The sequence below is a fragment of the Chrysemys picta genome, chromosome 12 (genome assembly GCF_011386835.1).
Source record: "Chrysemys picta bellii isolate R12L10 chromosome 12, ASM1138683v2, whole genome shotgun sequence".
Taxonomy (NCBI): Eukaryota; Metazoa; Chordata; order Testudines; family Emydidae; genus Chrysemys; species Chrysemys picta.
Window position 1 is genome coordinate 8,024,117 of NC_088802.1, and position 27,558 is coordinate 8,051,674.

At 46.7% G+C, this 27,558-nt stretch overlaps 1 protein-coding gene and 1 long non-coding RNA gene across 6 annotated transcripts; one reads left to right on the forward strand and one right to left on the reverse strand.

The window, feature by feature from the left end:
* Positions 1–1,555: 1,555 nt before the first annotated feature.
* On the reverse strand, positions 1,556–27,075 carry LOC101950109 (C-type lectin domain family 2 member D-like). Of its 5 annotated transcripts, none has more exons than XM_065563199.1 (6): positions 27,004–27,075; positions 19,603–20,174; positions 18,244–18,339; positions 17,419–17,603; positions 17,160–17,263; positions 1,565–3,032 (listed from the first exon to the last, which is right to left on the reverse strand). In XM_065563199.1, exons 2-6 carry the CDS (start codon positions 19,784–19,786, stop codon positions 2,903–2,905), a joined length of 699 nt encoding a protein of 232 aa, XP_065419271.1. In that variant the 5' UTR covers positions 19,787–20,174; positions 27,004–27,075; the 3' UTR covers positions 1,565–2,902. The 5 variants fall into 5 exon arrangements, with proteins under 5 accessions (XP_065419274.1, XP_065419271.1, XP_065419272.1 ...); XM_065563200.1 differs by lacking the exon at positions 27,004–27,075 and adding an exon at positions 26,613–26,966; XM_065563201.1 differs by lacking the exon at positions 1,565–3,032 and adding an exon at positions 13,130–15,798.
* LOC135974715 (uncharacterized) lies at positions 10,444–11,182 on the forward strand. The gene is made up of 2 exons (XR_010591832.1): positions 10,444–10,566; positions 11,074–11,182. It is a non-coding gene; the product is annotated as an uncharacterized LOC135974715 (long non-coding RNA).
* Positions 27,076–27,558: the final 483 nt, after the last annotated feature.

Here is a 27,558-nt window from a genome sequence, read left to right on the forward strand (position 1 = left end):
GTCCAACCCCTGTGCATCTAGACCCCCCTGCACCCAAACAGTCCCCTGCACTTGAACCTCCACCCTGCCAAGCCCCACCCCACTGAGTTCCCCCCACCTGGACCCCTATGCCACCAAACCACACTCCCACACCTAGATCCCCCCCCCCCAGACTAAGCCCCTCCACACTCTGATCCTGCTGGGTTGAGCCCATTCCTCTAGCTTGCTGTGAAGCCAGCTAGATACGCTAATATGCCTAGTAAGGAATCCCTTTGTCAAAAAATTTTCTTCATCTTTTTCATTGTCCGTATTGTTACAGCCGTAGTTGCTGATGCTATTTGGAAATGGTATGTGTGATGGGATCCCTGGGGTGCAACCTGGGACTGTGGGACCAGTGCCCCCCTGAACTCTCCAGCCTGGGCTCTCTCTCACAATGCCTTGCTAGTGACCTGCAGCAAACCCCTCCAGGTGCTGTTATCACTCAGCACAACCATATGTGGAGCCCCACACCCAGCTAGATCACATGAATGCTCCCAGAGCCACTCATGAATCACACAGAGAAAGGCACCAGCCAAATGCTCCCAGCACCCAGCACAGTACCTCAGGAATACACTGTCCAATTTATTAACGTGGATCTACACCAGCCTTTGATACGTGAGCAATTTACTATTCACTTCAGGCAAACTCACTGGTAAAGTTAAACAAGTTGACTCTAAAAAATGGATTTTAAGTGATTAACTCTGACTTTGTGCCTGTTACCAAAAGAAATAAAATATAAGCACGCAGTCTAAACTCTCCATCCTATTAGACTGGGCAACAACTAGACTAAGGGTATGGCTACACTACACAGGTTTACCTCACTGTACAGCGCTGTGAGGTAAACCTGTATTCGTACAGCTGAGTAGGGAAAGCGCTGCAGTCTGTCCACACTGCCAGCGCACTGTCGTGGCCACATTTGCAGCGGCATTGGGAGCGGTGCATTCTGGGCAGCTATCCCAGCGTTCAAGTGGCTGCAACGTGCTTTTCAAAAGGGGGTGGTGGGGTGTGACAGGGAGCGTGGCGGGGAAAGAGAGTGGGTTTTTGGAGTGCCGACACTGACAGCACCCTGCCTTGTAAGTTCCGACCCCCCTCCTCCACCCCTCTCTCACTCACTGAAAGCAAACAGCAGCTGTTTGTTTTTTTCCTCACAGACCAGATAAGCAGCTGGCCGAAACGGACCCCAGCCCCCCCTCCCACCCACCCACCCCTCTCTTCAAGCCAACATTAGCTGTGGGTGTTCCAAAGCCGCCTGCCTCTGCTCATTCACAGCAAACAGTAGCTGTGTTTGGTTTTTTGTTAAGCGGCTCTACAACAAAACCAAGGCCTTGGCTACACTCAGGGATTCACAGCGCTGCCGCGGCGCGACTACACTCGCGCTTCACCTCTCTGAGGGGAATAGCTTGCAGCGCTGCGAGGGAGCTGTGCAGCGCTGCAGGCGCTGATTACACTGGCACTTTACAGCGCTGCACTCGCTGCGCTCAGGGGGGGTGTTTTTTCACACCCCTGAGCACAGCAAGTGCAGCGCTGTGAATTGCCAGTGTAGCCAAGGCCAAAGAGAGGCATCACAACAAAACAAGGAGAGGAACAAGAGAGGAAGCGTCACTTAAAAGGATTATGGGGAGTTTCTGGAGGTCAATCACTGCGTAATAAGGTTACTTCCCATTTACACTGGAGCACCAGCGTCTCAGCCACTCCGCACCAGCTGTTAATCCTCTGGGGGAGGTGGAGTACCTGCAGCGCTGTAGCCATGGAGATACAGCTCTGTACGTGCCTTGCCAGTGTGGACGGGGAGTGAGGTACAGCGCTGGGGGTGGCTTTATTGCACTGTAACTCCCAAGTATAGCCAAGGCCAAGCAGTTTTTCTCACCCCTCTGGATATTGCAGTCCATAGTATACAGGCCATTGGAGGAATTGGTGCCATGGGGATCGGTTGGTGGCTTACTTCTCCCAGCTTGTGATGTCCACATCAGTTTTCTTGAGATACGCTTTCAGTGTGTCTTTGTAGTGTTTCCTATGACCACCACGGGATCTCAGACCATGGGTCATCTGAGAGTAGAGGACATATTTTGAGAGGCGAGAATCTGGCATCTGCACACAATGTCCAGCCCAGCAGAGTTGGTGCATGAGGATCATTGCTTCCATGCTGATGATATTGGCTTCAGTGAGGATGCTGGCATTAGGGCAGCGATCTTCCCACTTGATGCGAAGGATCTTCTGGCGGCATTCTTGGTGGTACCTCTCCAGACTCTTGAGGGGTGCTGTCGATAGGTCACCCAGGTTTCGCATCCATAGAGGAGTGTAAGACAATTGTTATTCCTATAGATCTGGATCTGTGTGTCCTGCTGTAGGTCACGGTCCGTGAAAATGCTCCACAACAGTCAGGGCCTGGCTATACAGCTTGTAGCACACTCATTGTGAGGTGCTCTTTGTCCAGGATATTGCAGGTTGTCACGAGAGTTCTCCAAAAGGTGACAACTTGGTCACCAGCTCTGAAGCTGGTGCCAGCGGAGCTCCATGCTGTGAGCAGTGCTCTCTGTACAGCTCAGTGGCTTCTGGGCAAGTTGAACCTTGTACAGTGAAGAGCAGAGGTGACTAGACAGGCTAACTCAGCCACTGCGGCACAGCAGGGGGAGAAGTCTGCACCATTAGCATGGCAGGGAGAGGCATGGACACTGACAGACCTAAAGTGACTGGAGGGGAGATAGGCCATCCAACTTTTTGCTGCTCTCCTCTGACTGGCTACAAGCATCTGACACCCATTTATGTCCAATTCCTTTTTTTAAAAATGTGGTTGCACCAGTGCCCTGTGTTCCTCTCGTGACTGAAACAAAATAAATTGATTTCTCAGGCCAAGCAGTGACTGAGAATCAATCTGCTTGGAGTGTTACTTAGCACCAGTGACAATTGACTGAAGGTCTGCTGCAAATCCAATTCCTCTCTGTGTGGAACACCTGGAGATACCAATTCCAACTTCGTTCAGATAAGCACATTCCCCTCTGCCTCGTACTTCAAACCTTAAAAAAAAAAATTGAGCCACTCAGTTCATAATAAGATAACGATAATAAGATAAACACAAAACAAGACTAAGGTTACCAAGTATCTCTAGCTAGTTCCCTGGGGCAAGTAGGCAGTGAAACGCTCACCCACAGGTGTGTGGGGCTACTTCTGTGATTAACTGCTCACCAATAACTGTAAGAGGTACAGTCTGGCCCCAAAGAGTTTGGATTTCAGTGTTATTGTTAATTCATGTAATGCGACTGGGCACCTAAATCACCTGAGCTCCTAGATTGGACAAACATTCTAAATAGGAGAATAGCAAATCTACTTCCAGAACAATTTCCGCCCAAAAGGGTGTGATCTAGAAGAAGGGATTTTTTTTTTTTTTTAAAGGTCTGTATTCAGCTCAATGAAACCCTCATCTTGATTAGGGCATTTAGAGCTGGCCTAAACTTTTCCAACTTCAAATTTTTTCAAGGGAAGGGGGGGAAAAAAAGGCAGATTTGGCAACACAAATACACAAAATGTTTCAGTGTCTGTTTCACTAAACTCTGGGTTGAAGGAAAAAAAAACACAGGAAAGTTTCAACATTTTTGAAGTGAGATCTTTCAATTTTATTTTGAAAAGATTAAAAATGCAGAAAAAATCAAAGTGGGCTGATTTGTTTTGGGTCAAACAATGTTTCACTCAACCCAACATGAAATTTCCCCCCCCCCTTTGTCTTTTTGATTTGTCAAAAATTTTAACACCCAAACAAGTAACCCCTATAACTGAGCATACCCCAAGTAATGGTCAAATCTGGTAAAAGTACACAAATACTAATGGTCTTCCTGGCTAACTGCATGTTTAATCAAGAATCTTTAAAATAACTGTATAGTCATTTCTTAAATGGTTTGCATGCCTTTAATCATGGTGATTTATTTATTGATTGCTCCCCATTTCTCTATTGTTTATCTGTGTGGTCTGTTTCTGGTTTTTTTATTTTCTTTGGCTGATGTATAAGTAATTTTGCTGGTGAAAAACAATTCAGGTGGTGGGATCTAATTTGTTAGATAATGGACTAACATTATGTTAGGATGCATTAGTTAAATTACAGTAAAATGATTGATTAAAGGCATAGCTGAGAATGAGGTGATACTGATATGTGTATGTTATAGGTGTTTCTCTATTTCAGATTCTTCAGAGTTTCAGAAAACTATTTTCTCCCAAAAACTTGCACCAGCCAAAACATTAACTCTACAACACACATAATGGAAAGTAAGTAGAATGTTTCCATGTGTTCCCATGGGGGAGAGGGATAGCTCAGTAGTTTGAGCATTGGTCTGCTAAACCCAGGGTTGTGAGCCCAATCCTTAAGGGGGCCATTTAGGAACCAGAGAAGAAAAAAAAAAAAAAAAAGCAAGGGGGGGAACTGTCAGGTACAGTACTTGGTGCTGCTAGTGAAGGCAGGGGACTGGACTCAAGGTCCCTTCCAGTTCTATGAGATAGGTATATCCCCATATATTATTAATTATTCATTTGTTTTCAGAACCCATTATCTTCAAGCAAATGTGCTTGTGTTTTCTTTTTTGATTGACATTGCACTTAAGTAACTGTTTTCTCTTGTAAACAATTCTCAGGGAAATCTTTTAACGAGAAAATTGCAAATGTTTTGGCATACCTAAAGAGTAGCACATATCCTGAAGGAATGAATAAAGCAGGCAGACTGAACCTGCGTCGATATGCTGTCAACTTTTCTTTGGAAGGCAAGAAATACTTTACTTAAGATAATACTGACACATTACACAGGAAACTTCAGCCTGTAAATGATGGTCCTGATGTCCCAACACTGGGATTATTTGGAGTTATAACCTTATCTTCAATGGGACCGGAATTGAGATCTCTAGTTTTAATGAAATTTTCCAGAAAATCTCCCTTGCTATCTATGCCAGTGGTGCAAGAAATGCAGTGTGCTTTGCAGTTATATGAGAAATGAGTATAAATTTTACCAAAAAAAACACATGACTTTGCTTCATTTCTCAAGTATGTTATCGTCTGCTGCAAGCACCACCAACAATCACTGTATGTTCAATGAGCAAAAATTTCTCACTATACACTGAAATGTAATCCTTGTACTCAAGGGATTATGAACCATACTTTATATAGATGTCTTTGATAGGCATGTGCCTTATAATTAATGAATGGCTTTGCAAATAACCGGTTATATCTTAAGTGCAACACGTTGCCCCCACCCCAGCCCTGGCAGAAGCCACGTGGCAGCATGGGAAGCCCCTATGCCCGAACCCCAGCAGAAGTGCCTGGTGGGGCAGGAGAATCCACAGCACCCCGCTACTGGTCCCCTAAAGAACCGCAGCATCCAAACCCCTGCCACAGCCCTGGGACTGGAGGTGCTCTCACTCCCTGGTACAGCCCTGGGGCCGTGACACAGGGACAGAGCTTCTCCAGTCCTGGGGCTGGGTGGAAGAGCGGGGTGGGTGGGAAATGAGCAAAGGAGTTGTGGGGCAGGCAAAATGTTGGGGAGCCGACGTGGAACATGGCAGAGATCCTGGGGAAGAGGGCTAAAGGGATAGGGCCATATGTGGTGCAGCCAGTGGACAGGGTGGGTAGGGGCCCAACAATTGCTCTGGCCCAGGGCCCCCATAAACCTTAATCATCCTCCGTGCTGCATCTTCTATGATCAACAGAGGGGACATTGTTCCATTCAGCAAAAGGAAGAAAGGTTGTCGTTGTGCATACCGTGAAAGAAGCCCTACAACTCTTTGAAAGGTACCATGACAGTCCATTGGGTGGACATCTAGGAATATTCAAAACGAGGAATGTGCTGACATCAAAATACTATTGGCCAGGGATGATAAGAGACATTGCCAATTGGGTATGTAAAGTAATGAAACTAAATCCTGAAGAATGCTATTTACAATTGAAATAGAAGTTCAAAATGTATAAAAGAAATATAAAAGTATATTTGGTGTGCAAATGTGAACTCAGTTCCCTTGCGATACTATTTCCATAACGAAATGTTCATGTCATCATATTTTTCCATCAAAAACAGGTTGCACGATGTCTTACTTGCCAGAAACAGGGAAAGGAATTAAATATGGATACCACCTTGAAAAGCATGAAGGTGAATTTTGTAATCAGACACATTATTGTTTATCATTATCCATTGTTATCTCTGCAATACAATGAGGCTTTGATTTTGAAACGAGTCCAATGCGTACAAGTGGCACAGCATAGTGCAGCAATGACCTCTAATGCGCCTTTGCACTGGCTGGGGATATGTCTTCAGCTTTACTCTTGTATTGTTTTCCATAACCCATTCCTGTACTTCTGTTTGTTTGTTTTCTTTCTTTCTCTTCTGTATTTAAGAGTGGGCTTTCATTCTGATTCTCTGACTGTTGTAACCATATTACACTGTGTACTCTGCTTATGACATATGGGTTTATTGAGAACATTTAGTAATAAACATGTGTAGTAGGACTGTAACTGGTACCCTTGTATGTAGGTCACTCGGATCTGGGAATTGGTGGGAATGGATTTAATAGGACCATTACCAGTAACAAAGGATGGATACCAGTATATACTGACAGCCATAGATTATCTGTCAAGATGGGTGGAAGCCTTTCCACTTAGAAGTAAATCAGCATACGAGGTGGTAGAGAACATGTACAAATTGATTGTTCGACGTGGATGCCCAGAGCGGATACTGACAGATCAGGGTTCGGAATTCAATAATAAGGTAATGACTGTTTTTTTTCTGGTTATTTGTACTATGTAGTCAAACTCACTATCAGGTCACTCATTAATCTCAAACAATCACCAACCTTTTTTTTTTTTTTTTATAAACTGCTGTTGGTCACCATCAGTGTTGCTATAACATTATTTTTTGGTGTCTTCATATCTAACAAAGAAACACACAACTGCTTGTTTCCAAAACAAATATGAAAACATGGGCTATTCCGGTTGCTAATTACACATAAAAGTAGTGGCAAATACGAAAAGGAACATTCCTTAACACAAGTCTATATGTAAGTTTATGGTGTAACTTATTTTCTTTCAGTTTAACAAGTATGTTTGTGAAAGATTGGGAATAGAACGTAGCTTCACCAGCCCGTACCACCCACAAACCAATGGATTGGTTGAAAACACTAATAAATCCATAAAAAGGTAAGTGAATGGGTGGGAATATTACAGAACTAATGGCAAGTGGAGTGTCCAATGCTAGAAAATGCAATTCACAAAAAAAATCTTCAAAATCAATGTGTTGCCTTGAACGTCTTTTTAATTATGTATTACACCTTTTGGATTATGTATGATATGTTTCAACCAAGACTAAAAAAAAAAAGGAACAAGTATAATCAAATCAATTTGCATTTGTTACAGGGGATTGCGGAAGATGGTTGATGATGACGGGAGTAATTGGGATAAATTACTTGACCCCATTTTGTTTTCTTTGCGGACTAAAGTACACGCAACAACAAAAATTTCACCTTTTCGACTAATGTTTTGTGAAGACCCACGTTTTCCAGAAGAACTCTCAGAGAATTACATGGTAAGTGTATGTTATTACCAGCACCTTTCATGTACACATGGCATTAACTGTGTCTTCATTTTACAAATACAACCCTTTCTCCATTATTTTACAAAGATCCCAGATCTGGATACACTTGGGGAAGATTTCTGCAAAGACTACAGCATCAATATGAAATCGAGACATGACGCTGACATTGCACTGGCCCTAAGTAACATTTCTAAAGCACAAGAAAAGCAACAAAGACATTATGCTAAAAGAAAGAATTCTAAATATGGGGAAATAACCTTTGCTGTTGGTGACTCTGTTCTGTTACTGAACGCTAGAAAGAGAACAAGAAAAGGAGCAGTACTGGAATCTAAGTATCAGGGACCATACAAAATTACGACCATTGAGGGTAAGAGAGTGAAATTAGAAACCATCTCAGGGAAACAGTTAGGAACCATGTACAGTATCGCACACTTAAAACCATTCAAAGAGCCACCAACATTAGCTGCTGAAAGCACATCAGAGGGAAAAATCAGAACTGAAATTGCAGTTGGTGACACTGAACCAGAAACACCCACAGAAGAAATTAGAAAAGTGGTTGGTACTGTATCTCATGACAGCACATTAAAAAACATAGAGGTCACAGCAATGGAAGAAGAGGAGTATATAGGGCAAAATGTTTCAAAGAATGATACAAGTGATGCGGATGACATTTTTGATGACGTGCTTATGGAGGAGGTGGAAAACAAGCAATGGATTCTGAAAGGTAATTGGTTACTGCACCTTTCTTAAACAGATTAACATACTTCATAAATGGAACTATGTTAAAGGTTTTCATGTACAAAGTGGCTTCAGTCACAGTAGTAAAACAGAAAAAGGAAAGTGTATTACCATGCATGTAATATGTGTTAATATGTTTTTCCTAGTCAAATTTGTAATGACCGACAAACACACAGAGACTGGAGGCCAAAGTGAGAAACATAAAATTGTATGGCTCCTCATTTCATTGCCTGAAACCGAGAAGCGGGATAAGTGATGAGGTACATTTAAGTAACACTAAACATGTATTTGTTAATGGGATTAACTCATCAAATATTATTGAAATTGTGCCTTTTCTTTCATCATGTGTTGTAGGTTATTGATGCATATTTGAGCTGTGTGAGTCGAGAAAGCAGATGGAAAGGTAGGCTACTTACTGTGATGGTACATGAAAGTATACATAGATTCAGTAAGTAAACAGTCACGTGAATATGTGGCACAACATATTGAAGACCAAATATCCTTGAAATATCAAAATAAACCTGAAATTGCAACATTTCTGTGTATTTACTGCTGCCAAACATTTACTGAAATGTATTTGGAGGTGCATATCGGACATACAATCCAGGGCCACATTCGTTTTGCTGTACGGTTCAGTGGGTCCATTAATTGAACACAAGTATGCGAACAGCTTAGTCGGTTTTTACATTAAGTAAGACAGAGCACATTGATTACAAATCTTTTTTTTTTTAATAGAACTCTCTTATATATACATATCTGATTTGTAACACTAAGGATCCCTTGCATGTCTGTCTATATTAACTTCATTATGTTCTTAACGTGCCACAATTATTAATGCATTAATAACTTTGTTGAATGTCAACAGGTACAAGCCATCTCATCAGTAGTTTCTACTGTCATTCTCTCGGGCAGAGCTCCACAAATGAAAGTGAAGGTAAATGCTAACACACTGTCATACATAGAATGATCAAAGCACAATTTCATTCAGTGAGTTAAACACAGTGTGAAACAGCAAATACAGTGGTGTGTTTGATGTGGAGGAGTAGTCTAATAATACATGTAATGAAACTGGGAAATACAGTATAATGTACATTTCATTGTTTGCTTCACTGGAAACTATAATTGCATTTCTAATTTTTTTTTTTAATAAATACAGAGTGAATTACTTCAAAATGATATATTATTGCTTCCTTACCACCCACCAGGTCTTTGAGTTCTTGCGGTAAGATGTTTTGTATTGCAGTTGTGGATTATGGTCAATAAATGTTATAATAAATAAGAGATTTGTAACACAACTATGGTAGCAGTGATATAATTTCCTGTGTTGCGGGTTTTCAGTGAGTTCAGTGCATGCAAATGAAAGTGGAATGTGAATGTTAAAAATAAAATGCTACTGTCAAGTTATGTTGTGAGTGTAACTTGGAAGAATACATTCTGTAATGAATTGATCAATGATTTCACAATATGCTTTTCTCTTCTGTGTTACTGAGACATTACAAACGAAAATATGTTCATTGCATAATGATTTTTGATAAATCATTATAAAATGTTTGAAATAATCACATTACCAATATAATTTGTGAATATTTTTAAACTCACAGATAGCCTCGATGAAAAAACAAGAATTGTTAATAATTGACCCCTTGTGTGAGGAGATGAGATATGAAAGAACATGCCTGAGGAATTGGAGGTGATTTATTAGATACTTACTTTTACAGTGGACATTAACTGTTCCATTGAAATTTTTTTTGAAGGGAATGTAACAATTGTGAGACTAATTAGCTACAAATAAAAATTGAAACAGCATGTACTTGTACTGAATATGCCTAGTAATGGACTTTGAGTGAACTTGTGTGATTTGACTCTGGGGAACGACTTAATAGAATGTGGACACGAAACAGTAGCATGTTGCATGATTGAGAATGTGTTATTATTAACATGGGTCACAGCAAATCAGGTGATACATTGTGTAAGAGTGAGACAATAATATGAAAGCAAGTGTGTATATGTGAGCAATAAGTAATTTCCATAATTAATTAAAAAGAGAGAGAATGGATTTTTATCTATGTCAATAAACCGGAGGGGGAAAAAAGGGAAAGCAAAGCTCATTTATGCAGTCTGCTAATGTACTCTCTAAAAATTTCAGAAACTTCATCCAACGATTAACTAGAAAATCCTCATCTCATTGGAACACTAAAATTGTTCATCATCCCAGACAAAGTGATGGCCACAACTGCGGACCACTCATCTTAAAGGTATTGAATACCAAATTGCCATTATTATTTGTTATGTTTGTGTAATTATCCAGGGTGAAAGTAAATGCCGGAGATTACCAGTGGGCACTGCACCAGCATCCTTGCCAAGGTGTGGGGGGTGGGCTTGTGGCCCCCAGAAGGGATGAGGTCTCCAGCAGAAGGTGCGGTGCTGGGAGGCCAGATTCCACCAGCCAGCCCTTCCTCACAGCTGCTGCTGCAGTGGCCAGGAGAACCAGGCCCTTGTAAATCGCCGGAACCCAGGGCACATTTTGCCCTGCCAGGAGCATCCAACAGCATTGCCGGACCCTATGGCAGGGCCACTGATGCGGGGGGGTGGGGGAGGGTGCTAAAGGGGGCAGCGACATTAAAGCATAAAGCACTACCACAGCGGAAGTGTAATGTCAGCCGTGTAAGGGCCGGTACAAGTGGCTGGGTCTTACCGGTATGCTGAACCGGCCCACTTTCACCTCTGGTAATTATGTTTATTCTAAATATCAGTGTTGTTAGTTTGCAGAAGCGTATTTGCAGCACAAAGACATCAGTATGGTAGAAACAACACAAGAGGCTAATATTGCGTTTAGAAGACATATAGCAATTCTTCTAATGAAGGAGTCAGGTAATTACTTTCTACCATGTACTGTTGTCTCATTAGGCACATGTGAAGATAACATGAAGAGTGGAATTATGTCACATAGCAGACAGTTATCTTAATACCCCTAAAGTGGGATATCTCACAGGTTTGGTTCTGTAATGGTGACTATGAATCAATAATATCCTTAAGTACACAAAAATTTGAATCAGGTGAATGATGATTGCTATTGATCGGCCAGCTAAATGAAATTGGCATTTTTAGATACAGGGGCAGTAAACTAAAAATTTGAGAAAAAATGAGTCCCAAAAAAGGAAAAGATACGTTCAAACCATTGACTGGATTAAAATTTTGACATTAATTAATAAATGAAGATTTGCATTTTCCATTTTGGTCATAATGTATTCATCATTTCATAACAATATATATATTTTTAAGAAAACGTGGAAGACTACTGCATATACTGCAACCTCGTCAACTGTGAAAAGGAAAGCGAGGATTGCACGATGGTAAGAAACATAGAATTATATGAGAAATAAATGCCATAAACTGCCTAAGGATCATGATTCTTGTAAAAAATCCACATCAGTAAACATTTTCTTCATGCTGATAGGCATACATACGTTAGGTAATGCTGACATGTGGAAGGAATAGCATGAGTGAATGAAAAGTATGTGTAATATTATAACTTCTGTGATTTCATTTCTTAATTGTTACTTATCAAAGGTACAGTGTGATTCTTGCAAGAGGTGGGCACATATGCCCTGCATTACAGAAGGAACCAATCAAGACTACCTGACTGATGACAAGAAAGAGTACAACTGCAAAAAATGTGCATAGTTCACTTCTTTACCCCGCCCCCAAATTGTTTAAATGCTTCTTGTTCAAAACATAATGCAACTAAAAGACATTTTTCATGTATATACCAGGTTATAATAATAAATGTTCTTTACTTTAAAAAACTTGTTCTCTGTATTTGTGTCCATGTATATGATGCAAATTGGAAGAGTAAAGTAAAAAAAGAAAGTGGTCTCACCTTGGGCTCAGGGGCATGCTCCGTACTCCCAAACCTTACCTCCCTTTTCATGGATTCACACAAAAAAAAGTGAAACAGCATGCCTCAATCATGCAATAGATCAATTTGGCACATTAGCCAGGAGGAAGCAGACTGAGTGTTTTCAACCACAAACCACATCCCTCCCGTTTTGCAACCATCCCCCAGAGGAAGCAGACCGTGAGTGTTTTCCACCACAAACCCCATCCCTCCCGTTTTGCAACCATCCCTGGGCCAGTGACAGGTGCATGTGCAGCCAAGTCATTGGAAATAAGCAAGGAGGAAGGAAGCCAGTGGAAAAAATGAAAGGGGCCACTCTGGTCTCAACTTGGGCTCAGGGGCATTCTCTGTACCCCAAACCTTACCTCCCTTTTCACAAATTCAATGAAAGGGGCCACTCTGGTCAGGAAGCAGATCGAGATTGTTTTTGACCACATACCCCATCCCTCCTGATTCGCAACCCCATGGACAGGCGGTAGCAAGTTAACAAACTGTTTCACAAACTGTCACGTTGCGTGGCAGAAACCGCACCCAGTAGCAAAACAGGAGGGTTGTGTTTCATGTTGTTACACCACCTCCTTCCCACCTGGACCGGGCTGCGGCTGTCACACGCCCAGCAGCAAACATGGGAGGAGCAGGAAAGGGCCATTCTGGGGGAGGGGAGGGGGGAAGATCCGGTGTAGCGAGAGCAAGTAATAAGCTAGCGGGACACCCAGCTATAATGGCTCCACTAAGTGCTGATCCCACCCACGGGGCGGGAAGCGAAGCGCGGCTCCTGCTCTGATTGGCCATTTCCAATTAAGCGGCTAAAACATGTGGTTTGGATTTGCTCAAACCCAAACCCTAATTTCAAGACACTGGTAGATAACGTGCAGTCACAAGTATCTCACAGACTCAGCAAGCAGGGAAAATGTACATTAAGCAATTGATCTCACCTTTATATAAGAAAACTTATTTCTACATTTTCTTTGAGGTAGATGCTGGGTTGTACTGAAATGTAGAAGGTGAACTTGTGCTTAAAAAAGGTTGGAGATCACTGCTCTAGATGTTGCCCAGTCTAATAGGGTCAAAAGTTTAGACCCCATGCTTATATTTGATTTCTTTGGGTAACTGACTTTTTGCCTATGATTTAAAATCCATCTTTTATAGTCAAACTTGTTTTACTGTTTAACTTTACCAGTGAGTTTGCTTGAAGTGAATGTAAATTGCTCAGGTTTGCAAAGGCTAGTGTAGATCCACTTTCCATTGAGAAAGTGGTGAACCAATTCATAAATTAGACTGTATATTCCTGGGGTACTGTGCTGGGAGCTGGGGAGGGGGGCAGGATTTGACTCTGGTGCCTCTCTGTGAGATTCACACGTGGCTCTGGGAACATTCATGCAAGCTAGCTGGGTGTGGGGCCCTCTACACTTGGTTGTGCTGAGTGATAGCACCTGGACGGGTTTGCTGTGGGTCACTAGCAAGGCATTGTGAGAGACAGCCTGGGCTAGAGAGTGTTCAGGGGGGCACAGCGGTCCCATGGTCCCAAGCCACACCCAAGGGATCCCCTCACACATCCAGTTTACAATTGTTTCCAAATAGCCATCAGCAGCTATGGCTGAAACACTACAGGCAGTTTAAAAAAAAACCGACAGGGATTCCTTACTGGGCATATTAGCTTACCTATCTGGCTCCACAGCAAGCTAGAGGGACAGGCTCAACCCAGCAGGATCAAAGTGGGGAGGGGCTTAGTCTGGAGGGGATCTAGGTGTAGGGGAGTGCAGCTTGGTGACAGAAGGGTCTGGGTGTGGAGAGCTCAGCAGAGTTGAGGTTTGAGGGCAGGAGGGTCCAGATGCACAGGGCAACTCCCTGTGTACACACACAGCGATGGAGCCTGGGTGCAGAGCTTCCTGGAGACAGATTTGACCTGGCCCCAACCCCAGGAGCACCTGGTGCAGGGGAAGAGGAAGTCCCATTTTCCCACCCCAGGCTGGCTGGGACTAGCACCTGGAGCTTCTCCAGGGCTGCCCCTTCCTGGCTCCAGGCACACCACAATAGTGAGCGAGAAGGACAGAGAGCCCAGTCCTGCCCTAAGGCTGTGATTTACATCTCCCCTGGCTGCTCCCGATGCCTGAACCAGATGTGCCTGTTGGGCACCACTGCCTGGGAGGGGCCTATGAATCAATTCTTCTGCAGGGAAAGAGTAAAATCTGGAGGGACATTAATTCTGCCTTTGCATAGAATTCCCCCAGGAGTAACTGAGGCATGGGTTCTTTTGACTCTTGTAGAAGAGAGTTCCATAAGTCATATCTAGCTCATGTAAGAGTTTGCTCCCACATCAAGCTTATTGGTCACAGATTCCATTTTTTTGGTGGATTATAGCTGTGGTTGGAAGTCATGGGTTTGGAGGGAAAAAGGCATGTCAGGGAGTGATTGTAAAACAAGGGTTCATAAAAAGCCTCACTGTAACCTTCATTCAAGCTGGGCCAGCCAGCTTCTGGAATAGAAAAAACCCACTAACTCTTCCAAAGTCTTATAATGGATGCACCTCATACAGACCAGGAGTTCTGATCAGGTTTGTAAGCATCCTTTGCCTAACTTTAAAGTCCTTTTAGTTCACTGCTAGTGTTAACTCCTGGTCTGTTATACCAAGCAGTGTCAATCTTTCCGGCAGATAGTTGTACATCTTCAGGTTTCATCTCAAGCTCTTTTTGGAGGCCCAGTTTGCTCCACAACTGATTGATCGGCAATCTCTCGATTCGAGGATGAGCTCTACCATGGATTTCCATATAGGTCCCGAGATGACTCAGGGGTCCGATCCTGGAACTACAGAGCTGCCCGCAGTAGATACAGACATTTCCTGGCAGGTCAGCTGGCTGCTGGGAGAAAGTTCTCTTTTTCCTTCCTTCTCTCTCTTTTCAGCTTCGAAGGGCACGGCGCTTCTCCTCAAAGCGGGCCACTGCCTGATGGAGCATATGGCACCATTGGGATTGGTTGGTGGCTTCCTCCTCCCAGCTTGTGATGTCCACATCAGTTTTCTTGAGATATGCTTTCAATGTGTCTTTGTAGCGTTTCCTCTGACCACGGGATCTCAGACCATGGGAGAGCTGAGAGTAGAGGACTTGTTTTGGGAGGTGAGAGTGGCATCCGCACACAAGTTGAATGCTGTACAGTGAAGACCAGAGGTGACTAGACAGGCTAACGCAGCCACTGCGGCACAGCAGGGGGGAGAACTCTGCACCATTAGCATGGCAGGGAGAGGCATGGACACTGACAGACCTAAAGTGACTGGAGGGGAGATAGGCCATCCAACTTTTTGCTGCTCTCCTCTGACTGCCTACAAGCATCTGACACCCATTTATGTCCAATTCCTTTTTTTAAAAATGTGGTTGCACCAGTGCCCTATGTTCCTCTCGTGACTGAAACAAAATAAATTGATTTCTCAGGCCAAGCAGTGACTGAGAATCAATCTGCTTGGGGTGTTACTTAGCACCAGTGACAATTGACTGAAGGTCTGCTGCAAATCCAATTCCTCCTTGTGGAACACCTGGAACTACCAATTCCAACTTCGTTCAGATAAGCACATTCCCCTCCGCCTCGTATTTCAAACCTTAAAAAAAAAAAAGATTCGAGCCACTCAGTTCATAATAAGATAAAACAAAACAAGGCTAAGGTTACCAAGTAGCGATTTCTGGGAATAGACCACTTGATTTTGAAGAAAGGACCCACTGATCATGTAATCTCACCTCCTTCATGTATATCTAGCTAGTTCCCTGGGGCAAGCAGATGGGGAAATGCTCACCCACAATTGTGAGGCTACTTCTGTGATTTACTGCTCACCAATAACGGTAAGAAGTTCACAGTCTGGCCCCAAAGAGTTTGGATTTCAGTGTTATTGTTAATTCATGCAATGCAACTGGCACCTAAATCACCTGAGCTCCCAGATTGAACAAAAAATATTCTGAATAGGAGAATAGCAAATCTATTTCCAGAACAATTCCCCCCCACCCACCCAAGAGGGTGTGATCTATAAGAAGGGATTTTTTTTTAAAATGTGTCTATATTCAGATCAATTAAACTAATCTTGATTAGGGCATTTAGAGCTGGCCCAAGTGTTTCCAACTTGGAATTTTTTCAGGGGAAGAAAAAAGCAGATTCGGCAACACAAATACACAAAATGTTTCAGTGTCTGTTTCACTAAACTCTGAGTTGAAGAAAAACACAACCCAGGAAAGTCATTGTTTTGTTTCAACATTTTTGAAGCGATAGTTATATGCTTCAATTTTATTTGAAATTACCCTGAAGTTTCCTTCAATTTTATTTTAAAAAGTTTAAAAATGCAGAAAAATCAAAATGTACTGTTTGTCAAAAAATGTTTCACTCAACCCAACGTGAAATTTTTTTTTCCCCTTTGACTTTGATTTGTCAAAGATTAATACATTTTATTTTTGGGCCAACCCAAAACAAGTTTCTCTCCCCCCAACGTTTCAGGTTTGCCGACAATTAAAAAAAGTCAGTTTTCTGTACAGCTTTATACAAAAGTACAGTTAGAGATAGTTAAATTTTTGTTTAAACTCCTCAAAAATACTTTCTTGACACTGGAAATCTCCAAGATGACTGTTTAAAAAGTTTGTGTTTTAATAAATTTGGAAAATGACTCTCCATTTCTTCAGTGCTGAAATGGAAAAGAAAAAGGAAACCCTGAATGTTCTGCACAAATTGTTTCGAACACACACACACACACACACACACAAAGCCTTTTCATGCCACAGTTTCATGGGACTTTAATTTTTCCCCTCCCCAAACAAATCTTTGCCCTTTTTTGGCAAACTCTAAAGAATGACAAAAGTTTGCCAGACTTCTTTTCATACATGGAAAAACAACAACTGGCCTTTTTGTAAGCGGGCACTATAAATCTGTCCTTTAGCTTTGTGCCCTCCTCCCGGCCCCCAGCAGCTAGAAAGGACTCACCCATTGTTGAGGTCGGTGCCATTGGCCCATTTCCAGATCCCGTAAGGTTCCCTCCAGAAGCTGATCCAGTGGTCAGGGAGCCCTTTGTAGCGTATCATGAAAACCTTTTAAAGCAAACGTTTGCCATAAGTCAGAGCAGCCCATGGGGCCAAGTCAGCAACTGGAGCAGCCTTGAATTTTGGGGTGGGGGGACAACAGGCACAAAGCCGCCTTTGTCACCTGCTTCTGAACTACACTGCCCAGAGTCTGAGTCTCTCACCTTTTCCTGCTCACTGTCGATCCCAGCCAGGGAGGCATTAAGTGCAGAGCACTGGCTCTGGCTGTAGGTCCAGTTCCCTTCCGTCTCTGAGAAATAGTAGCATTTCCCTCGGTAACCGACCCAGCCATCCGGGCAGGAGGCCTCTGGGGATTTAGGATCAGCCAGACACAGTTCAGATTTTCTCACTGGAGATGAGGAAATAACAGGATCAGAGATTTTTCCCTTCCCCTCTGCTGTAGGAGAGAGAAATCAAATGGACAAGCTGTAGGTGACATTTTCTCCTTACGTTAGGGAACCCTGGGCAGAAACGTTCCTTTACAAAGTGCACAGACCCAAACACCCATCCAGGGATTATAGCTGTGGGGTTCAATGGAGCCACCCTGTCAACACTGGGCTGTGTGCGTCTCCTGCACCAGCCTTAACACCCACACTCGAAAGCATTTTCAGTATCAAATATTTACTATCCACGAGTGCTGTGCTATTAGTCATGTGCAATGGGGACTAATTAGCATTGCTTTTGGAACATTAACCATAACCCACATTTGCACTGCAAATGCCAATCTCACTTAGAGTAGTTCACCTCTGGAATTTTCTCACATCTGCAGCATCAGAGTGGGTGTTTTGCAACAAATCTCACACTGCCACATAGCAGCGGGTAAATAACCAAGGGGAGCTGAGCTGAGCTGTGGGAACGATGGAGATGGGGAAAGGCCTTGCTGAAAAGTCAAACGCTCGGTAGAGTAGATGCACTGTCCAAGGTTGTGCACTACAGGGGAATACGAGATTGTGAAGTTTTCAGCACTGAAAGTAAATCAATTTTCTCACCTGACCACGCAATAAGGAGACTGATGAGAACGATACTGAGAACCACACTCAGAATTGTGAAAGGACGTGCCCATGACTTGATCCTTGACAGACAGCCTGGAAAAGAAAAAGCCATCTATACTACCTGGTATTTATATGGCCCTCTCCCCTCCTCCCATTAGCATAGTAATATTCCTAGGGCTGCTGTATCTGAGACTACGAGGGATCAAACTTCTATTAACAAGATCAGCTAAAGCTTATAAAAAACCCAAGTGTGCAGAGCAGAGCAAGCACTAGGCATAAGTAGACTAAGCATTGTGACCTGGGATATTTCCAGAGGAACTCTCTGGCTTACAGGGCTCTGGCAAACGCATTCCCACCATGAAGTCCTGGAAAAGTTTGGAAACAACGGTCGAGGACGTGAATGAATCATCAAGGAAAGAATCAGCTGAAATAAATGGCCGAAAGAGAAGGGAACCTCTGAGAAATATCAGAGCACCTCAGAAAACAACAGCCACTACCATGAGATCGTTGAGCAGGAACACAGGAGGAATAGAAGTCAGAGATGGGACCAAGATATATCCCTTTGCAAGTTGTGTCTGGAGCACGTTTAGCACCTGCGTAGACTTTTGAACAGAATATGGAAAGGAAAGTGATGTTCTTCATGGGTAGGACCCTACCAATTTGAGTCATGGGATTTTAAAAATGGTCGATGTCATGATTTCAGCTATTTAAATCTGAAATTTCACAGTGTTGTAATTGTAGGGGTCCTGACCCAAAAAGGAGTTGTGGGGGAGGTCACAAGGTTATTGTAAAGGGGGGGGTTGTGGTATTGCCACCCTTACTTCTGCACTGCTGCTGGCGGGGTGCTGCCTTCAGAGCCGGGCACCCAGCCAACAGCTGTTGCTCTACAGCCACCCAGCTCTGAAGACTGCACAGAAGTAAGGGTGGCAATACTGTGACGCCCCTAAAATAACCTTGTGACCCCCCCTGCAACTCCCTTTTGGGTCAGGACCCCCAATTTCAGAAACACCAGCCTCCCCTGTGAAATCTGTATAGTAGAGGATAAAAGCACACAAGACCAGATTTCATGGTCTGGGCTGTGAATTTGGTAGGGCCCTAGTTATAGAGTTCCTGGTCCTCCACAGTTACCAGAAAGGACCAGGATGTATTGCAGCAGGGAGCTTAATAAGTGTTGGAACTTCCCAGTTAGGGTGTTCACTAGTTACTCCTTAAAGCTTGTCTCTGTTATGGTCTCACACTACATGGTGGCAGAACTGGAATCTGAACCCACCCTTCCCCAGCCACTAAAGGCACTCACTGTGTTAATGTGAATCACACTTGGAAAGGGGAAAAAACCACCTAAAGATGGAACTATACCTATAGGAGAACTTTTGCTTCTCTCTCCGCCATGTGTAGTGACATCTACAAGAGTCTCTCCATTGCGTTTCACTTGGGCTTCCTGGGAATTCAGGAGTGGCTCTGCCGCCATCTTCTCAACAGGACACGATCCAGCGCCCATCTTCTCTCGCTCTGCAAGACTTGTGGTCTCCAAAAGGGGCATGTTGCTTTAAATACGTGTTTCGGGAATTCGCTGTACCTATGGTCCTGTTCACAGTGGGACGAGGAGTGCTGGCAGTGCCATTCATAAAGAATTTCAAAGCAGCTCACTCAATTGCAACTCAGCCACAGATTGGCTATGCAGGGTCACTCGAGAAAAGATGTTGCAATTACAATTTGAGCCCGAGTTTTTTTTCTGGACCCTCAACCAGCCAGGCTGCGTCTGAGCGGTGTTCGAATGAGCCGTTTCAAAATTATTCTTGGCACTCTTCTATTCCCCTGGTCAACAAGCCCACAGCAAGCTCGAACCACGTTGATTCCAGTGTGTGTGGCATCCTTGTTCTGTCTCCTTTCACCAGAGTCCTCTGTTTTGTCTGCGTCGGAGGATTTAGCTGTGGAGAGAATTTTATGGGTTATGTTGTTCCATCTGCCCAGCCACCGCCTTGCACACTAGAGATTCAGAACGGAAAGGACAGGGTCAGCCCCTGTGGACAGGGACTTTCCAAGGAGCCAGGCTCAGTCCCACTTCTCTGAACACCTGGTCATCATCCCTTCTCCCCCTCAGCCGGCCTTGGGCATTTCACCCGCCCATGCCTGCTCGGTAGCTGCTGCCACCCCAACTGCTGCCCTGTGGAATCCCTAGGGTGTTTAGATCCAGTAGCTCAGATGAAGAGGAGGGAACAGGTTATGCATCGTATCCTTCCACTAAGATTAGATCTGTTTCAGTAAAGCTTTGACACAGCAAAGCTGGACACAGGAGGTGGGACTTGATGTTTTCTTGAGGTCCCTTCCAGCCCTTCATTTCTGTGATTCTAGGTGGGAAAAAACAGTAGGAGTAGAGAGCATTGCCTAAACAACTAAGCTGTTATTTTAGTTCCTGCGTCTTTTAAGACAAGTTTGATTTTCCTACCCTGCGTCTTACCCAGAGCCCAGGTAGAGTTACTGGTCTAGCCTCACTAGTCAAAAAAAAAAAAAATCATCACACCGTGACAGACAAATTAGGTTATTTTTAACAGAAAAATGCAAATTGAAAACATTGGTTCAGCTACACACAGTGCTGCAGCTGGGCTCTATGTGCAGGTTTTTGGGAAAATAGGATTTTCATATTTGTAGACAGCATTTTTCCTGTCTCCCCCCTCCCCCACAGACACTTTCGGAGGGGAGGGGGTTACAGCAGGGAAGCTGAGAGTTAGGATTCCCAGGTGCTGTTCCCAGCTGTGGGAGAGAAGTGATGTCTAGTGGTTAGAGCAGAGCCAACTGGGCATCAGGTCTCCTGGGCTCTCCTTTGGACTGGTTCAGACACTGTCAATGGAAGTTAGGAGCCAAAACTCCCTTGAGGACCTTGTCCTGCGAGTTGGAAATTTTTATCCCTGTCTGTTCATAAGGGGCAGAGTCAACACTTCAGCTGAAAGTGCCTTTATTTGTCTGAGGGATGATCGGTGCTACCCAAGGAAATACCTCACAGATGCTCTAGCAAGCAGAGCTATTTATCCCTGCTTAGTATTGTCATACAATCAGACAAGTAATGGCCAGTTATTAACAGTAGAAGGGAGGACCCTCCACGTTGTCCAGGTGTCCCAGGGCCTTGCAGCTTTTTCTCCCTTTTTAAATCCTGTATCAGGCCTTGCAGACATTTCTTATAGTGGCTGCAGCGAGCGCAAATGGGGTCTGCAGTTTTAACTCGCAGAAGCAAACCTCAAGAACAACAAGTTTAATCTAAATAACCGGAAAGCTAATTACAGTAGAACCTCAGAGTTTTGAGAGTTACAAACTGACCAGTCAACCACACCCCGCATTTGGAACCAGAAGCATGCAGTCAGGCAGCCGTGGAGATTAAAAAAGCAAGTCTAGTACAGTGCTGTGTTAAACACAAACTACTAAAAAAGGGACAGCAGCATTTTTCTTCTGCATAGTTAAGATTCAAAGCTGTATTAAGTCAATATTCAGTTGTAAACTTTTGAAAGAACAATTGTAACGTTTTGTTCGGAGTTATGACCATTTCAGAGTTACGAACAACCCACTCCCACCGTGTCCATCACTCTGAGGATCAACTGTATAAGCAATTTGCCTAACAACTAATCCCCTTGTTATTCTTAGGTCGTGCACAATTTCATCTTATCTACATTCCTTCAGTGAGTAAGTAAATTTCCAGGAAAGTGCAAAGTATACTTAAGGCCAATCAGTGGCAGATGTGGCAAGACAAGTCAAGATTTCCTGGTCACCACACCTCTGGCCTTTTTACATGGAGAAGCTGACTGGTACAGCTACTGTGCAATAAAGTGTCCGCATAATGAACTATTCCGCAACAGCTATGCTGGTTAAATTTCCCCATATAAACAAGGCCCTGGTCATTCTTGCAGAGGGGAAGGATGGTTAAGGTTCCAGCAGCCTCCTGTAGTCCTGTATGGTTCTCTCGGTGGGTCTGATCTCTGCCTTGTACCAGCTGTTTTACTTAATCCAAGACCTGGGTTCTAATCCTGTTTTCTGGGGTATGGAACTTCCCCCAAACTGGGCCTTGGTTTACCCATCTGTGCAATGGAATACAATCTTCCCTGCCTCACAGGGGAGTCATGAGGATATATTCATTAATGCTTGTGAGATGTTAAGATACTATGGGTGATGAGCGAAACATTCCACTTTGCCTCCAGGAGACACATGCCTGCATCCCCATTATGGTTAAAAAATTGCTTTGGGGAGGGGGGGGGCAGAGGAAAGAGTCTTGCATGCTTCACTGCAAGAAAACGTTTCAGTTTTTGTGAAGCTTCATCGGGGGGGAAACCTACATTAAAGCAAACAGCAGACAAAGGTGCAATGCATTTTTAAATTGTTTCTTCCTACTTTTGCAGAGTTCTCATGAACAGCTCTACTGTGAGGGTGGGGAATTCACAGGATCTTGGCTCTTCTCTGGCTGTTACCCACTTCAAACACTCCAGAACACGACTGGGTCTTTATTTGCAATGCCTGTTTGTACAGGTATTGGGCGGGGGGGGGGAGGGGGAGAAGAGATGTATTTCCCTCCTTACATAATTGCTTATGGGATGGGTCTCTGGGCACCCAGTAGTGTAGTTGAAGGTAAAGTTTTTCCACTTCTCATTTGGGGAATATGGAGTTTTGGTTAGGTTAATTTACCTACTTTTACCTTTACACCATTTTTGTCCCTGTTACAGTAACTCCTCGCTTAATACTGTAGTTCTGTTCCTGAAAAATGACTTTGTGGAAAAAATGTTAAGTGAATCCAATTTCCCCATAAGAATTAATGTAAATAGGGGGGTGTTAGGCTCCAGGGAATCTGTTTTCACCAGACAAGAGACATTATATACATATACAGTATAAAGTTTAAACAATTTTAAACAGTTTAATATTGTACGCAGCAATGATAAGTGTGAAGCTTGGCTGAGGTGGTGGAGTCAGAAGGTGGGATATTTCCCAGGGATGCCTTGCTGCTAAATGATGAACTAGCACTGGGGTGAGCCCTCAAGGGTTAATACACTGTTGTTAATGTGGCCTCACACTCTACAAGGCAGCATGGACTGAGGCAGGAGGGAGGAAACGCAATAGATGCAGGGCAGTGACTGCAAACACTTCCCTGCAAAAACTGAGCATGATGAGCTCAAGCCATCCAGCTGGAGCGCACCGCTCCCTCCTCCTGACAGCACATGCACAGCTGCTGACTTTCCAAAGTGCTGGGGGGGAGAAGGGGGGAGATGCATGAGTGAGAGAGACAGACATGCACTGCCCCTTTAAGTACGTTGCCCTTTTAAGCCAACCAGCCAATTCACACAGGACACAACAGCTTCCAGCAAGCTCCCTCCTTTCTGTCCCCGAGCCCTGTCCCCATCCTTCGCTTTGTGGAGAGGGAGTCTGGAACATGGGGCCAGCCTGACATCAGCACCCCTCTCCCTGCCTCCCCCAGCAACCAGGAGGCTCCCAGGAGCAGCTCCATGGCAGAGGGAGCACAGCAGTGGGGGAGGGCCACCTGAACTGCTGCTGGGCCACATATCTTACAGGGAATTTAGGGGAGCTGATGGGGGGGCTGCTGCCCTGCCCCCAGTTTTAATCCCCACAAGGAGGAGCTGCTCTTCCAGAGAATCCTGCAAGCACTGGACAAAGCAGGCGGCTGCCAAATGACATTATAAGGGGACATTGCATAACTTTAAACAGAGCACACCGGCACCGCTCTAATTCCCCTCCTCTCCCAGGCTTGTGGCACTGTTTGGAGGAGACTTAGAGCGGGGACTGTGTGCTCAGCGGAGGAGGCAGAGTGGAGGTGATCTGGGGCAGGGAGCGGTTCCCCTGTGCTAGGGTTACCATATTTCAGCAAGCAACAAAGAGTACGGGAGGAGCCCCGCCCTAGCCCCTCCCACTTCCCGCCCCCCCAGAACTCCCAACCCTCCCCCCGTTCCTTGTCCCCTGACTGCCCCCTGCTGGGACCCCTGCCCCTAACTGCCCCCCAGGACTCCACTCCCTATCTAAGCCTCCCTGCCTCTTGTCCCCTGACTGCCCCAACCCTTATCCACCCCCACCCCCAGACAGACCCCTGGGACTCCCACGCGCCATCCAACCACTCCCCACCCCCTGACAGCTCCCCCCCAGAACTCCCAGCCCCCCCCCGCTCCTTGTCCCCTGACTGCCCCCTCCTGGGACCCCTGCTCCTAACTGCCCTCCAGAACACCACCCCCTACCTAAGACTCCCTGTTCCTTGTCCCCTAACTGCTCCCTCCTGAGACCCCCCCCAACTGCCCCCCAGGACCCTACCCCCTACCTGTACCCTGACTGCCCAAAACTTTCTCCACTCCCCCCAAAAAGCCCCCCCCTGAACTCCCCCATTTCTTGACTGCCCCCTCCAGAACCTCCCTGCCCCTTCTCCTGCCCCCTGGCCCCCTTACCCTGCTGCTCAGAACAGGGTGTTGGGCTCTGTGCGAGCCGGACACGTGGCTGCGCTCCCCAGCACAACAAAACCCGGTCCCTGGCCCTGCACAGTGCTGCCGGAGCCGGGCTGCAGGGGAGAGCTGCCGGTTCAGAATGCAGGGCGGATCCGGCTCCTCTACAGCTGCTCCGGAGTCCAGCCCAGGACTTTCCTGCATCCCTCCCAGCCGCTCGCTCTGCTCTGCCGGGGAGGGGGGAAATCCCGGACATTTTGAGTGATTTACAAATTCCCCCCGGACGCTATTTTTAGCACAAAAAGGAGGACATGTCCGGGTAAATCCGGACGAATGGTAACCCTACCCTGTGCATCCCCCCCATTACTGCAGGCGGTCCTTCCCGCGCGCGCGCCCCCCCCCCCCCCCGCCCCAGCTCACCTTCACTCCACCTCCTCACAGGGGTGACATGTTTGTAGAAAGTTTGGTGGTGCCCAGAACCCGTCCCCCCCCAAACTCCGCCCCCCCCCGCCCAAGGCTCTGGGAGAAAGTTTGGGTGAGGGAGGAGGTCTGGGGTGCAAGACCTAGGATGGTGCAGGCTCTGGGAGGGAGTTTGGGGATGGGAGGGGTGCAGAGGGATGGGGTACAGGGGTGAGGCTGCAGATGAGGGGTTTGGAGTGTGGGAGGGGCTCAGGGCTCTGTCTGGGGCTAGGAATGGGGGGTTTGGGGTGCTGGAGGTACTCAGGGCTCAGGCAGAGGGTCAGGATGTGGGGGGGGATGAGGGCTCTGGCTGGGACTGGGGATAAGGTGTTTGGGGTGCTGGAGGGGCTCAGGCAGAGGGTGCAGTGGGGGGGTGAAAGCTCTGGCTGGGGGTGTGGGCAGAGCTGGGGATGAGTTTGGGGTACTGGCAGGCTGCTCTGGGACAGGGGCCAGAGAGGATGACTCCCCCCAGCTCTTTCCCTGCTGGGCACAGCAAGCTCTGGGGTATGAGCCCCCCTTTCCCACTCCCCCAGCAGCACACTCACCCCCACCACGGTCACTGCATGTGCTCCTAAGGTCCCTTTCAAGTCCTGGAATCTCCCTCGCCTCCCCCATGGTGGGGCGCTGCGTGTGCCTCCTCCTCTGCTGTTGCCCCTGACTGTAGCCTCACTGGGGGTGAGGATGGGGCTGCCTCCTTGCCCAGCATGGGGCAGGAGCAGTGACTGTAGGCAGGGGGGTTCTCTGTGCTGCTGGAGGGTCCCATTGGAAAATGAAAGGATCTGAGGGGGAAAGGCAGGCTCACAGTCAGTCTGCCCTGACAGTGGAGAGGGGGGCACTAGGACCCTGCGGCAGCAGTTGTTGCAGGGAAGCAGCATGGAGGAGACAAAGACAGACAGGCTCTGCTCCCTGATGGAGACTCCGGGAGTGTGAAAGGCGAGCAGGGGCAGCAAGTCGGGGCCAGGGGACACTCAGGGAAGGCGTGGGGGGGGGGGAGTGGGGGACAAACGGCCCAAGTCTTGCTGGAGCTGGGCCCCTGGCTCTGAATATTGCTGGTGCCCGAGCACGGAGCACCACGGGGATATGGAACTCTGCCTATGCGCCTCGCCTGAGCCGGCTTCTAGGTGCCCCCAACCACTAGGCGCCCTAGGCGGCCACCTAGTTTACCTAAATGACTGCACCGGCCCTGCTGTGCTGCCTTTCAAAGCACCGCAAGCGGCTCCCACTGGGCTCTGGGGGAGGAAGGACAGAGCCACCGCAAACCCAACCCGGGAGCGGAAATGCCGCGAAACATCATTTCGGTCAATCCGGCACCACACACTTGCGAGCCGCCTGCAGCGGTGCTCGGCCAGGAGCCGGTCAGCGGCACAAGCGGAGTCTCGGACTCACCGGGGAACTTCTGCCTGAAGCTCCCCCCCCCCCCGGCCCCCAGCGGGGCCGTTACCCCAGCACCTCCTCTCCCCCCCCCCCCCGGGCCCCCAGTGGGGCTGTTACCCCAGCACGGTCCGTGGCTCCAGATCAGGCAGCGACGCCTCCAGGTCTAATGTCATTTGCCAGCCCCGTGGTGCAGAGACAAGCGCGGGGGCAGCAGCTGAACTCCGGGCCCAGCAAATGTCCCTGGGACCTGCCCGGGGCGTGTCCGGCCCGGGGCGGGGAGAGGCGGCGGCAGCTGCAGCGGGGTCCGCACCTTCCCCCGGCCCGGCAGCGCCGCACGGGCGGCGGGACAAGGTCCCCGCAGGCGGCTGCAGCCGATGCACCGAATCGCGCCAGCAACGCGCCCGCTCCCCAGTGCCCGGCCCGGCCCCGGCCGCCTCCTTCCCCCCGGACCGGGCTGCGGCGGTCACACGCCCGGCAGCAAACACGGAGGAGCAGGAAAGGACCGTACCTGGGGGGAACCGGTGAAGCGACAGCGAGTAACAAGCGAGCGGGACACCCAGCTATAAACCTTCGCTAAGTGCTGATCCCACCCCCGGGGCGGGCAGTGCAGCTGGCTCCTGCTCTGATTGGCCAGTTCCAATTAAGCGGCTAAAACACGTGGTTTGGATTTGCTCTCAGGAGGTGCAGGGTTAACGGGAGCCGAGCGGAGCCGATCCAGCCTAAAACGAGCTCTGCGCGCTCCTTGGGACGCTAAGTTCCTGCCCCAAAGGCAGAGTCACGTGTTCCGCTCAGCTGGTGCCGGCTCAAGCGATCTCTTCGGACCAGGATTACCTCTGTCGCTCCTGCTTAGCTCAGAGGTGGGTAAACTGTGGCCTGTGCGACCCTCCTGCCCGGCCCCTGAGCTCCCGACTGGGGAGGCTTGTCCCCGGCCCCTCCCCAACTGTTCCAACTCTCCCACAGCCACAGCGCCCCGTGCCCTAGACTGGGCTGTGGCGTGGCTGGCTCCAGCCGGGCAGCTTCCAGTTCTGGTGCTCTGAGTGACATGGGAGCAGGGGGTTAGATA

Coding starts and splice junctions, on each gene's coding strand:
- LOC101950109 (XM_065563199.1), bottom strand. CDS start 19,786: ATGCCCCTTTTGGAGACCACAAGTCTTGCAGAGCGAGAGAAGATGGGC. Junction 18,340..19,602: donor AAGCAAAAGTTCTCCTATAG/GTATAGTTCCAT, acceptor TTTCTTTTCCAG/GCTGTCTGTCAAGGATCAAG. Junction 17,264..17,418: donor TCGACAGTGAGCAGGAAAAG/GTGAGAGACTCA, acceptor TTGCTTTAAAAG/GTTTTCATGATACGCTACAA.